The following is a 12,469-nucleotide window of genomic DNA, read 5'->3' as shown; positions in this document are numbered from 1 at the left end:
ACCTTGGGCCAGTCATTCTCTCTCAGCCCTAGGAAGCAGGCAATGGCAAACCACTTCTGAAATCTTGCCAAGAAAACTGCAGGGACTTGTCCAGGCAGTCACCAGGAGTCAAAAAGCTAATTTGAGGGGACAAAAAACTACATAGGTAGATGAATTAAATTATTATAATGTTTACTAATGATGGGAAAATGAATGGAGAAATGTTAAAATATGCAAATGCTGGTAGAAGGGTTTATTGCATGGAATGAATATTTGTTGAAAGAAGCCTGTATAGAAGTGCCCACTAGGTTATATGGAAGTGAGAGTTGGGTATGTCAAGTAAGGTGAAGGCTGTGGGAATGGAGTGTGCATGGTAAAACAAGAAGAGAGGGTCAAGAATAGACAGTTGATGAAGAATGACTAGTACTAAGAACCAAACTGAGATAGTTGGTCATCCAGAGAATGACTGAGCATCGAATCACAAAACAAATAGATGAAGGAAGAATGAATTGGTTAGCAGAATAAAGAAGTGGTGATTTAACAGAATGGATGGGATCCTAAAAAAAAATAAGGTGAGGAGTTCCGGGGATCAAAGGCCATGTGTGAAATAATATATGGACGTGTACAAGCAAGGATGGTGTGCAAGGATCGAAAATTATGGAGAGATGGAATGTGTGATGTCGGTCCAAACTAGATTTAGCCCCTTCTTTTTTCTTGCCCCTTGTGCCTTGGCCTGCTCCTCCCATTGGCTGCAGGCCAGCGTGGCTAGTGACCAGAGATGAGAGTATAGGCCCAAATAGCTGTTTAGAAAAGGCGGTCCTTATGTTCTTCTCTTATTAGGCATAAGCTTGGCGGGGGCAGCGGAGAGAGCGTGTTGGTGTCCCAGCTGCAGCACGGCCTGACTCTGGAGTTTGAACACAGCGATTCCCCTCGGCGGCTCCGTCTTGTGCTGAGTGAGCTGCTGGCAATTATGAATAAGGTGAGCTTTTCCTTCAGTCCTCCCAGATGAGCTCTTTTTTCAGAGCCCTTGAAGCTGTTTGGTTGCTTTGCATTTCATTTTCAAAAAAGCCCGTCTCTCCAAACAGGTGTCCGACTCTAGTGGTGAATTTTTTTTCAAATCACCAGAGCTGTTTGAGAGCCCAGTTTATTTGGAAGAAGCTGCCGACGTCCTTTGCATTTTGCAAGCAGGTGTGTGTTTATCTCCTTTTCAAATTTTGTGTGAGTACAAATAAATGGCTTTTCTAGTACTAGGGGAATTTTGCACAAGCACAGGCAAATTCTGTTGTGGACAAGGGTCAGTTTCCTGTAAATGTTAGAAACATGTTGTTCCTAAGACTAACTACAAGGCTGGCAAGGATCAGACTGACTAGAAGAGCTTGTCTGCTCGTGTGGAAAGACACACTTGGGAACTTGGGAAAGCTGCATTGGAGCAAATCAGACTGTTCTTCCAGCCCAGTTTGTAGTGATTGTAAAGCAGGGGTTCTCCTCCACTGAAGAAGGCTCTCTCCCTGGCTTGGATATAATAAGGATTAAGAAGGAAATGTTGTGCATCACAGAACTCAGCATTTTCCCTGTTCGTTGGTTTAAATCCTTTTTTCTATGCAACCCGCCCTTCAAATGCCTTCTTCCTTGCATGTCTGATGGTCCAGATAGCTAGAGCAGTATTTCTCAACCTTGACAACTTTAAGATGTGTGGACTTCAATTCCCAGAATTCCCCAGCCAGCCATGCTGGCTGAGGAATTCTGGGAGTTGAAGTTCACACATCTTAAAGTTGCCAAGGTTGAGAAACACTGTGCTAGAGGGTGTTCCCACGCTGTTTTCTAGGCTTTTTGGGTGGAGACTGTCTTAAGAGACCTGTCCCATCTTCGTCCTTTTTTCTTTTTCGCTTCCATCTATCTTTTTGCTCCTGTCCTTGAGGTCCACATTTCCCATCATGTGAAAGCATTTTTCCCCAGCCTGTGCATTAACATATTGTGGGCTGTCTTCACTTTGAACTCTGTATGTTCAGAACTTCCCTCGCTGTTGCCTATCGTCGATGTGGCTGAAGCGTTGCTACATGTGAAGAACGGCGCCTGGTTCCTCTGCCTTTTAGTCGCCAACGTCCCAGACAGTTTTAATGAAGGTATGTTACATAGTTTAATAATTGGTTCTAATTTTGTGCGTTCTTGCATATTGCAAAGGCATCATCAGGAGAAAAATTCGCCGGAGCACAATTAAAAAAAGAAAGCATTAAGAAAAGTAGCCAAACAGCTGAACAGGGATTGAACACGCTCATTTGTCCCTAATTTATCATTCTGGGGACTGTTAGGGAATGCTAAGATTGTAATCTCAGCATGCTAGAGGGAACATTAAAATGGTTCACTCTAAGCCTAATTGCATTCGATTTGCGTCTTGGATGCTCTGTACGGACTGTAAATTAAATGAAGAATATTGTATGCGTTTCAAAAGGCAGGAAGAAGGAAAGAATGCATTTCATAAATAAAAATGTAAACTTCTGGTTTATCTTTGGAATGAAAATGTGGCCCAGCTGGTCAACACCATCACTCCTGCATGCCCTATTTCATTCAGCAGAATAAGAGGCTTCTTCGTTTTCTGAACATTGGATAACCCTGGAACCCTTAGGTCAGGGTGTGTGGCTTGTAATCTGCATGTGCTGTGGCCCCCCAGCACTCTTTCTGCAGCCCCAAGGTGGACTGATAAACATTTTAAGCCTTTTTTTAAAAATTGGTGGTAGTGGTTCTAATTGTTTGGGTGATTTCAGGTTGGGCAAAATGGGTGCTTTAAGCTCCTGAGCCAAGGTCAGGCTTTTGATGTATGAGGCCCTTTGCCATGACAGGCCTGGCCAGTCTCTGAGATCAGCCGGAGGTAGTGCCATGTGGAGTTATTCACAGGACGGACTCTGTCTTTGGCCCTTGGAATAATTGCCCCTTGAAGCTTTGTGATTAGCCTGGTGCTGCATCTTCCAGGTTCTGACTCAAGGCCTTTGGTGAGTGTCAGAGTTCTCCCACAGTTAGGGAAAAACAATATGATAGTCAATCTGATTATTGCTACAGTAAAGGATGGGAGGAACCAAACTAGCTGAATCAAAAGAGGAGGTCTTGTGGTCTGTGACATAAAGCTGGAATGAAATGAAATGCATGAGGGTTTGAATATTGTTTCATGTTCTTGAATGGCTGTAGTTGGTGAAATTCTTTGATTACAGTATCCTAACCTCCGTATTCTTTGTTTACGGTATCCACATGTCACCTGACATTCTTGGATTTTTTGTGAAACTTGTTTGCGTGGCTCATTCCTGCCAGTGGGGTGTAAAACCTGACCTCTTTTTCTTCCCCCAGGTCTTTCTTTTTGGAATCTTTCAAGAATGATTTCCATAATACGTTATTGTTGCTGTTCTCCCCTCCCACCTGCAATTTTTTAATGAATGTAGTATTTTTTTTTTCAGTTGCTTTTGGGGTAATTGATATTTTGCAAACCACTTTGCAAAGGAGATATTATAAAAATATGGCAGTAAATAAATAAAAACCAAGAGTGAGGAGGTTTAGACTAAACTGAAATTCTGCTGTCATTCCCCCCCTCCCCGGTGGATTCCAGTGTGCAGGGGTTTGATTAAGAACGGCGAGAGGCAAGATGAGGAAAGTTTTGGAGGCCGTCACAGAACAGATGCTCTGCGTCACCTTTGCAAGATGAACCCTTCCCAGGCACTGAGGGTCCGTGGCATGGTGGTAAGTCCTTTTGCAACCTACTCCAGTTTGCAGAGGAGAAGGGCACGTAAGCTGAGAAGAGAGAGGTAGGGAATAGAGGAAGGTGCTTAAGGAGGGCTGGTGAGTGTCAGAAGAAATTGCTGCTTTGGGGGTTTCAGGTGGTTTGCAGTGTGTATGTGTGTGTGTGTGTGATTCTTTTCATTCTTTTATCTCTTTCCCAGTTAGCAGACTGTGTCTGCAGCTAAGAGTTTCCTCTCCTTGCCTTTCTCCTGCTTTTCTCCCTAACCATGCAGTCTTCTTCCCCAGCTCTTCTTCTGCTTCTCTCTCCCTGTTCACATCCAAGCAGGTCATTTTAAGGTAGGCACAACTTCTGAGATCCAAAGTTTTACTGTTGGCGCATTCCAGGACAGGATTTTTAAATTTTCCTTCTTTTCCCTGATAAGCATTCAGTACAGATAGTCCTTGCTTACCGACCAACTCATTCAGCGACTGTTCGAAGTTACAACAGTGCTAAAAAAATAACTTTATACGTAAAGACTTAAGGAGGAAGAAATGGTGGACTGAAGACGGCTTCGCAAAAAGCGGAGCCGATGACTGCAGTGGAATGAAGAGCCAGAGAGTAAACTGGCTCTTTGGAATTCCTCTCCAGATAAGGAGAGGACTTGAGATCATCCACAAGTGCTCCAGACAGCTCCTGCTTATGAGGAGACCTCAACTGGTGGGTTTAGAGCTCTGGGAGACGAGGGAATAGCCATCTTCACTCAAACCGTGGTTGTCACCTTCATAGACCCTGGGGTTGCATATTTCTTTTTCTAATCACTTTCAGAAATTGCTTGTTAACTGTATTGTCGAAGGCTTTCACGGCCGGCATACGATGGCTGGTGTGGGTCTTCCGGGCTGTGTGGCCGTGTTCTTGAAGTTTTGTTTCCTAATGTTTCGCCAGCACCTGTGACCGGCATCTTCAGAGTGCAGGAGCACAGACAGGAGCAGTTCTCTCTGTGCCCAGGGTGATGTGGCCCTTTTGTGGGTATTTATAGAGATCTGGGGGGGGGGGGGGATTGGGGGGTTGAGTTACTGAGTGGCTGCTTGTTTTGGTGTCAGCATCTGTGTGTATCTTCCTGGGGATTAGGCAGGTCCTGAACCACCTAAACAGCGTCCACCCCAATATACAATTCACCATGGAAAAAGAAGTGGATGGCCAACTTCCATTTCTAGACACGTTGGTCATACGCAAACCAGACCTCAAATTAGGACACAAAGTCTACAGAAAACCCACCCACACAGACCGGTACCTACACAAAAACTCCAACCACCACCCACGTCAGAAAAGAGGCATTATCAAAACCCTCATGGATCGTGCCAATCGGATCTGCGAAACCCAATTCCTAAACTCTGAACTTAACCACCTTAATTGGGTCCTACAAGCGAATGGCTACTCCAAAAATGAAATAAAAAGAGCCATCAAACCAAGAAAGCAACATGCGACTGAAGAAGAAAAACAGCCACCCACCAACAAAGTATTTCTGCCCTATATCAAAGGGGTCACAGACCGCATGGGAAAACTGATGGAAAAACACAATTTCCAAACAATCTTCAGACCCACCAGAAAAGTACAAGAAGTGCTAAAATCAGCAAAAGACAAAAGGGATCCCCTCACCGCCGCAGGAGTATACCGCATACCATGCAGTTGCGGGCAAGTATACATCGGGACCACAAAACGCAGCATCCATACCAGGATAAAAGAACACGAAAGGCACTGCAGACTATAGCAACCAGAAAAATCTGCAGTAGCTGAACATGCTCTCAAGCACACTGGACACAAAATCCTATTTGAAAACACAGAGATACTGGACAACACCAACAGCCACTATACCAGGCTATACCAGGAAGCCATTGAGATTCACAAACACCAGCACAGTTTCAATAAAAAGAGGAGAGTCTAAAAATCAACAAAACCTGGCTACCAATCCTGAAAAATACAGCCTGCAAAAGGTCAACAAACTCAGCTCAACCACCAGGACATGTGAACAGTTCACACAATGAACTTGCTAATCACCCCCAGCAGCCCCTCGTTAACAATTCAATAGAAGAAAAACCCTGCCTAATCCCCAGGAAGATACACACAGATTCTGACACCAAAACAAGCAGCCACTCAGTAACTCAACCCCCCCCACACACCCAATCCCCCCTTCCCCCCTCAGATCTCTATAAATACCCACAGAAGGGTCACATCACCCTGGGCACAGAGAGAACTGCTCCTGTCTGTGCTCCTGCACTCTGAAGATGCCGGTTACAGGTGCTGGCGAAACGTTAGGAAACAAAACTTCAAGAACACAGCCACACAGCCCGGAAGACCCATACCAGCCATCATGCTTGTTAACTGCTTTTCACCTACTAGGAACCTTTGGATTGACATGTTTTACAGCACTGGGTGAGTGTCCTTCAATCCTTAGTGAGAGAAAGTTTTAACTACAACTTTAAGAACTTAATTTTTTTTTTGAATAAACAGCAAAAGCGGATTAAAACTTTGATTTTAGAAAGTTACAAATGGACTAAGGGTCCACATAAATTTGAAATAACATTTTGGAATTAATTATAAAGAATCATTCCTGTGGAAAAATGCTTTTGTTTTGAATTTTTTTAAAAAAATGATAAGAGAAGATTGTAACAAAGGATATTTTTGAAAAATGGACTCAGAAGTTAATAGTGTCAACAGAGATATCTGCCTCTATGGAGAGACTGTGTTTAAAAGATGTTATGGAAGAAGAACAAGTTTTACTTGACAAGATTGAGACTGAGTTGAAAGTGGATTTATAAATGATGGACTACAAGAATGACTTGAAAAAAAAAAGTTACACTGGACATACAAAAGAAACCAGTTGATGTTTTAATAATTAAAAGGGATATACAAACAATAAACTAAGAGAGTGACCAGGATAATTTTCCTATATTGGATTTACAAAAGAGGCTTGTTAAAGTTTTGAAAAATCTCACAAGAAGAGACAAAAAAAAATGAAAAGAAATCAAGTTCTACAACATTAATTGAATGGATTAAAGATTAAGATTGTTAGAAGTAAAAGGAAGGAATATAAAGTTGGTTTATCTGATCAAGGTTAAAATAGATATGTTGTTTTCTCTGGTAACCCTTAATGGACTTTTGCTGATCAGGACTGAACGACAAGGCTTTATTTATAGATAAGAGATGGGATATGGGAAGAAGAGATTTTGAGAGGGGGTGATAAGTTATTAAAATTGTTTATACTTGTTATGATGAAGGTGGGAAGGCACTTCTTTATATATTTTCCTCTTCTTTATTCTTTTCTTTCTTTTCTCTTTCTCTTTCTCTTTTTTTTCCTTTTTTCTTTCTTTTCTGTACTTTCTACTCTTTGTTCTTCTTTCTTTTAGTTTGTATTAGTTTTTACTATTGCAATAATAATCTTTAATAAAATTAGTATTAAAAAAACAATTTTACAACTAATGCCCACAATTATAACCTTTGCAAGTGACCCTCAGTCACTTGATCGCTATTACAGTCAATACGTGTTGTCCCGTTCCTGACCTGTTCTTTTTCTCCCCCTCTACCACTTTGTGAAGCAGAGAGACCGGAGAGGAAGAGATTACAAGAGAGTAAGCAGGCACACAGTGGGGAATACACATCAAAAGCAATGCACTGGCACTGGCAACCATGAGCAAGCTACGCAAACAGCCCAGTGTATTCTCCATTGTGTCCCTTCCTCTCCAATCTCACTGCTCTGCGAGGCGAAGGGGGAGGAAAAAAAGCCAAGCGATTTCTGTAGGCCAGTGTTGTCCAAACTTGGCCACTTTAAGATGAGTGGACTTCAACTCCCAGAATTCCCCAGCCAGCATGGCTGGCTGGGGAATTCTGGGAGTTGAAGTCCACTCATCTTAAAGTGGCCAAGTTTGGACAACACTGCTGTAGGCAATCTCTCCTGTGCCAGGCCCGTTTTTCACCCCCTCACAAAACTGGTCTGTGAGATTGGTATATGGTTCAGAGTGATGAACAAACTCAGTTGAGTTAGCAACGTGGTTAAACAGGCGAGGCTTCCCTTGCACAAGGAACATAAACTTACATGGTTCCTTCGAGGTGGATTAGCACGTGTGTGTCTTCCAGTAATCTGGCAAGGGATACCCCTTTCTGAAGTAAATTTGCAGCCAGATTTTATGAGGGTTCTTGTGCGCTTAGGTGGAGGAATGTCACTTACCGGGACTTGGCGTGGCTTTGACTCTGGATCACACAAAGAATGAGTTTTCAGAGGACGGTGTCAGCGACCTGGTCTGTTTCGTGAGTGGCTTGTTGCTTGGAACCAACGCCAAAGTTCGGACCTGGTTTGGGACTTTTATCCGGAACGGTCAACAGGTGAGAACATCCAGTGTTGGATACAGGAGGAGGCAAAAGGACCAAGCAATAAAGCGGCCTGCCTTTCAAATGCAACATCGCTGCTCATAGCTTGATGTTTTATGCTAATGCTGGGATTTTTAACACCATACCAAAAGAATATCAGCAGTAAATTGCTATTCGATGCCATTACTTTATTTCAATTTCTTTTCATATGCAGGACCAAACGCCAAAGGATTTAATCCTGATTTCTATTTTTTTAAGAAAAAAAAGAGAGAGGAAAAATGATGCAATTGTGCAAATGACAGGATTGATGCAAGAACACAATGTGTTATTGTGTCATGCCACTTGGGTTGTCATTTTGTGGCTCAGAGTGGATGCCATTGAATCTGGCTACTTGGTTTGCTTAAACTGAGAATGGTAGTTAATGGGGTGATGGAGCTCAGTGGAAGTAATTTGGAAAATGATTTCCCGCAATCCCAGGAAAAGTCATGGCTGCCATAAAGAATTTCAGACGGGTGCTACATTCACGGAAGCCCCTTTTCTTGTTTCTGAAGCATGGCAGAATCTTTGTCATTTGTGCTAATTGCAGTTTAGACTACTGGGTTGATGTGAATGGGAGTCTAGAACATCTAGAGCAGGGTTCCTGAACCTTGGCGACTTGAAGACGCATGGCTGGCTGGCTGGGGAATTCTGGGAGTTGAAGTCCATGCGTCTTCAAGTCGCCAAGGTTCAGGAACCCTGATCTAGAGGACCATACTGTAGATCCTCAGCTCCTGGTTTAGAGAAACAAAGTAGGAAAATAAGCTGCAGTTTGTAGTTAACTGAACTATAGTAAATGCCAATTAGTTTGTTAAGGTTTGGACATAACATAGTGCAGTGTTGTAAGAGAAGGCCTATCTTTCTGACACTACAATTCCAGGTAGTCCTCATTTAGCAACCACAACGGGGACCAGCAACTTGATCATTAAGCAAAGTGGTCACTAAGTGAAACATCACAATTTTACTCCAGCTTCCCTTTGCTTTATATACCTGCAAAGGTCGTAAAAGTGAGGACTGGTTGCAAAGTTACTTTTTCATCACTGTTGTAACTGCGAACAGTTACTAAACAAATCAGTCCCTAAATGAGGACTACCATGAGCATGCAGGTTCATAAAGAGGATGATAAGCAAGCTTTGAGTTTAAAAAAGGTTAATGCTCAGTGGCTTGGTTCACACATAGTGTGGTTTGCTTATTTTTTGGCTTTGCCTGGTCTTCAAGCCTGCCCGATATAACTTAATTTTACATGTGAATTCAGCCATAATGGCTGGTTCAATCAACAATTCATGATTTTAAAAAAGTCCTTCCTGGCTGTGTGAAAGCACCCATTGCTTTTTCTAAATCCAAGCCTTTCTTTGTGTTCTAAAGTAAATAAATAAAAGAAACTCAAAGCAGAAATGAGCAAGAAAATGCAAACTGTCTGGGATGGGATGGAGGGGCGAGATTCTTATTTATCGGTCGGCTGGTTTGTTAAATTTATTTCAAGACCTGAAGGTGGCATTTATTTCAAGACCTGAAGGTGGTTGTGTTCCAGCATGGCGCTAAGCCATAATCTGGTGTTTGCTCAGCAGCCCCTGGTTAAAAGGAACCACGTCTTCCTTCTCTTGCACAGCGCAAGCGGGAGAACATCAGCTCCGTGCTTTGGCAGATGAGGAGGCAGCTGCTCCTGGAACTGATGGAGATCCTGCCCACTGTCCGCAGTTTGCACATCCCGGAGGAGGCGGAGCCGGACATGGAACCCAACGTCTCGGTCTATTCTGGCCTGAAGGAGGAGCACGTGGTGAAAGCCAGTGCCCTCTTGCGCCTCTACTGTGCTCTGATGGGGATTGCTGGCTTAAAGTGAGCAGGCTTTGGCTGTGTTCCATGGACTTGGTCATCCTGTGATGGTCATGTTCAGGGGTCAACTCAGGGGTGGTGGTAGCTGTGTTCCAAAATGTGTGGTGGGATCTCTGGGGAAGGTTGTTTGAGGAAAGGTCAATGTATCAATTTGATCCCATTTTTTCCCCCATGGAATATGTGGCAGAAGTTGCCCGTTCAGTGCCCTCCTTTAAATTCAGGTTCCTTTTCTGTTGTCCCTTGTCTCTCCCTGTCACCTCCACCAGGTACACTAAGCCAGGGTTCCTCAACCTTGGCAACTTTAAGACGGGTGGACTTCACCTCCCAGAATTCCCCAGCCAGCAATGCTTCCCCAATGCTGGTTGGGGAATTCTGGGAGGTGAAGTCCACCCGTCTTAAAGTTGCCAAGGTTGAGGAACCCTGCACTAAACCAAGAATTCAACTCCACACGAAGGCAAAAACTGCCTTTATTGATGTTAGGTGTAGTAACTGAATCTTGCAAGTCTCTGCTTTCCGCCCCCCACCCTCATGTGAATTAGGAAAGTGTCTGTGTCTTTTGTGCATGCCTTCTTTTTCTTTTGGACTTAAGCCACATTTCCCCCTTTTGGTAACGGATCTGGCTTATCACTGTCAAGGTTTTCTTCTTTACTCTCTACACTCCCCTTCCTCTCTCATTTCCTTGTTTCTCTTTTCCGACATTAAGCCATTTTGAGCCCATTCTTTTGCAAAGATAGCCCTGCTGGCCTTTCTTTTATGCTTCTTCAGTGCCAACAAGATTGCAATCCAAATGAGAAATGAAAGGTGGGCCTCCATGTTCTTGGGAGACCTTGTGGCTTGCAGAAGGGCAATAAAAAACTGACAACTAGAGAATAAAATGCAAGCCTTATTAAGACTGACTAGTTCCATAGCTATGAAATGTTGATGGTTAAAAAAATAGGAAATTGCAATTCCCCCTGCTGGCTGGGGGAATTCTGGGAGTTGAAGTCCACACATCTTAATGTTCCTGCAGTTGAGAAACACTGGCCTAGTCCAACACACTGCTGGAATCCAGGACTACAGCGTTGCTGACTGAAGGCCATCCAACTTCTCTTTCAACCATCCTCCTGTTAAGGAAACTCCATCACCTCCCAAGTCAATCTATACCATACAGAATGATGGAGATCATAGGTTTTCAAATGGGTTGGATAGCCATCTGTTTGGATTCCAGCACTAAATACTGAATGGGACTAAGATGATCTGTAAGGTCTCTTCCAGCTCCTACACTGTACAGTATGATTCTCTGTGGTCTCAGAGTTTGAAGTTACGATGGCACTGAATGATTGGTAGTTAACAACAAGTCCTCGAAGTTACGGCCGTTGCAGTGGCTCTTTGGTCATGTGATCAAAATTTGGGTGCTTGTCAGCCTGCCCACACTTAGGACTGCAGGGGCACTTCAACTCCCCCACCCACCTATCTCCTCCCCCATCTCTGCCCTTTTGGTTGCCCCACACTCTGCCCCTGCCCCTGCCATCACCCACTGACTGATTTCACCATCTTCTTCCTCTCTCTGCTCACGAGGCGCGCCCGGCAATGCACCTTTGTGACAGAGGCATTGCGGAGGCCTATGATGGCAACTATGATTGCCATGCCAGACAAACCTATGAATGCCCAAGATGGGAAGCCTAACCCTAACCACCATCTCACTTCCTTCTGTTTTGGAGGAAGAGTGAGGATAAATGACTGAGACTGGGAGAAAATCATTTTTTCACTGAACGCCTTGACAGATTGGAGTTAGTTGTTAATAACCAATAACTGTTTTGTTAATTATTGTTTTGATTGTTTTGAAGTTTTCAAGGACGCCCTGGATGGGTGACAGTTGGAGAGGTTTACAAATGGAACAGCCAGTCAAAGGCCAGTTGTGTGATTCTCAGTGGGGAGCTTGTCAGGTAGAGCAGGACACCCATCCTCCTCGCACGAACAACTGAAGAACAGAGGAATACAGCTGCTGCCTAGAAGATGTGTTTTGCAAATGGTGCCTTCTGGCCTTGGGGAGAAATATGCCCCGACCGTAGGAAGCCGCTGATTCTCTCTTTCTATCGTTCTGCAGGCCGACAGACGAGGAAGCGGAGCAGTTACTCCAGCTCATGACCAGCCGCCCTCCTGCCACTCCAGCTGGAGTCCGCTTTGTGTCGCTTTCTTTCTGCATGCTTCTTGCTTTCTCCACGCTTGTCAGGTACCCGTGAAACAACCAAGTGATCCCCTGCAGAAAGTGAAAAGAGGAGGGCCGTTCATTCCATCGGGGCAGCCTTGGCCCCGCTGAACCCTTTTTTATGGTCTGTTTTTATTGTACACCGCCCAGAGTATCAGAGCGGGACCCCTTTTGTGCTTTCATTTATTTTTATTGAAGTGCTTACAGGGGTGAATGGGAGTGGGGCAATGACTTAATTCCTCCCCCCTCCCCATTTGAGTTTACCATCTCTGCAGCAGCCAAAGAGTCCACTAGTAGTTTGGTCAAACTCTGAAATGGCGTGCATCTTGGCCTCATCTGGACCCTCCTCTGTTCAGTAGCTCTTTGTT

At 44.0% G+C, this 12,469-nt stretch overlaps 1 protein-coding gene across 2 annotated transcripts in view; it reads left to right on the top strand.

The window, feature by feature from the left end:
- The window catches only part of INTS2 (integrator complex subunit 2), a 36,413-nt gene that overhangs the window by 2,577 nt on the left and 21,367 nt on the right, over positions 1-12,469 (top strand). For both annotated transcript variants that reach the window (XM_007427226.4, XM_025166062.2), the window contains exons 3-9: positions 820-958; positions 1,065-1,167; positions 1,989-2,102; positions 3,572-3,702; positions 7,886-8,059; positions 9,690-9,916; positions 12,000-12,125. In XM_007427226.4, the coding sequence (XP_007427288.2) occupies positions 820-958; positions 1,065-1,167; positions 1,989-2,102; positions 3,572-3,702; positions 7,886-8,059; positions 9,690-9,916; positions 12,000-12,125 (1,014 nt within the window). The remainder of the gene's footprint in view (positions 1-819; positions 959-1,064; positions 1,168-1,988; positions 2,103-3,571; positions 3,703-7,885; positions 8,060-9,689; positions 9,917-11,999; positions 12,126-12,469) is intronic.

Source organism: Python bivittatus, unplaced genomic scaffold, assembly GCF_059951505.1.
Source record: "Python bivittatus isolate LINGU-HERP-01145 unplaced genomic scaffold, Pbiv_v1 ctg000690_np1212, whole genome shotgun sequence".
In the NCBI taxonomy this organism is placed as follows: Eukaryota; Metazoa; Chordata; class Lepidosauria; order Squamata; family Pythonidae; genus Python; species Python bivittatus.
The sequence above is the reverse complement of the archived record's forward strand: the minus strand, read 5'-3'. Positions and strand labels throughout refer to the sequence as shown.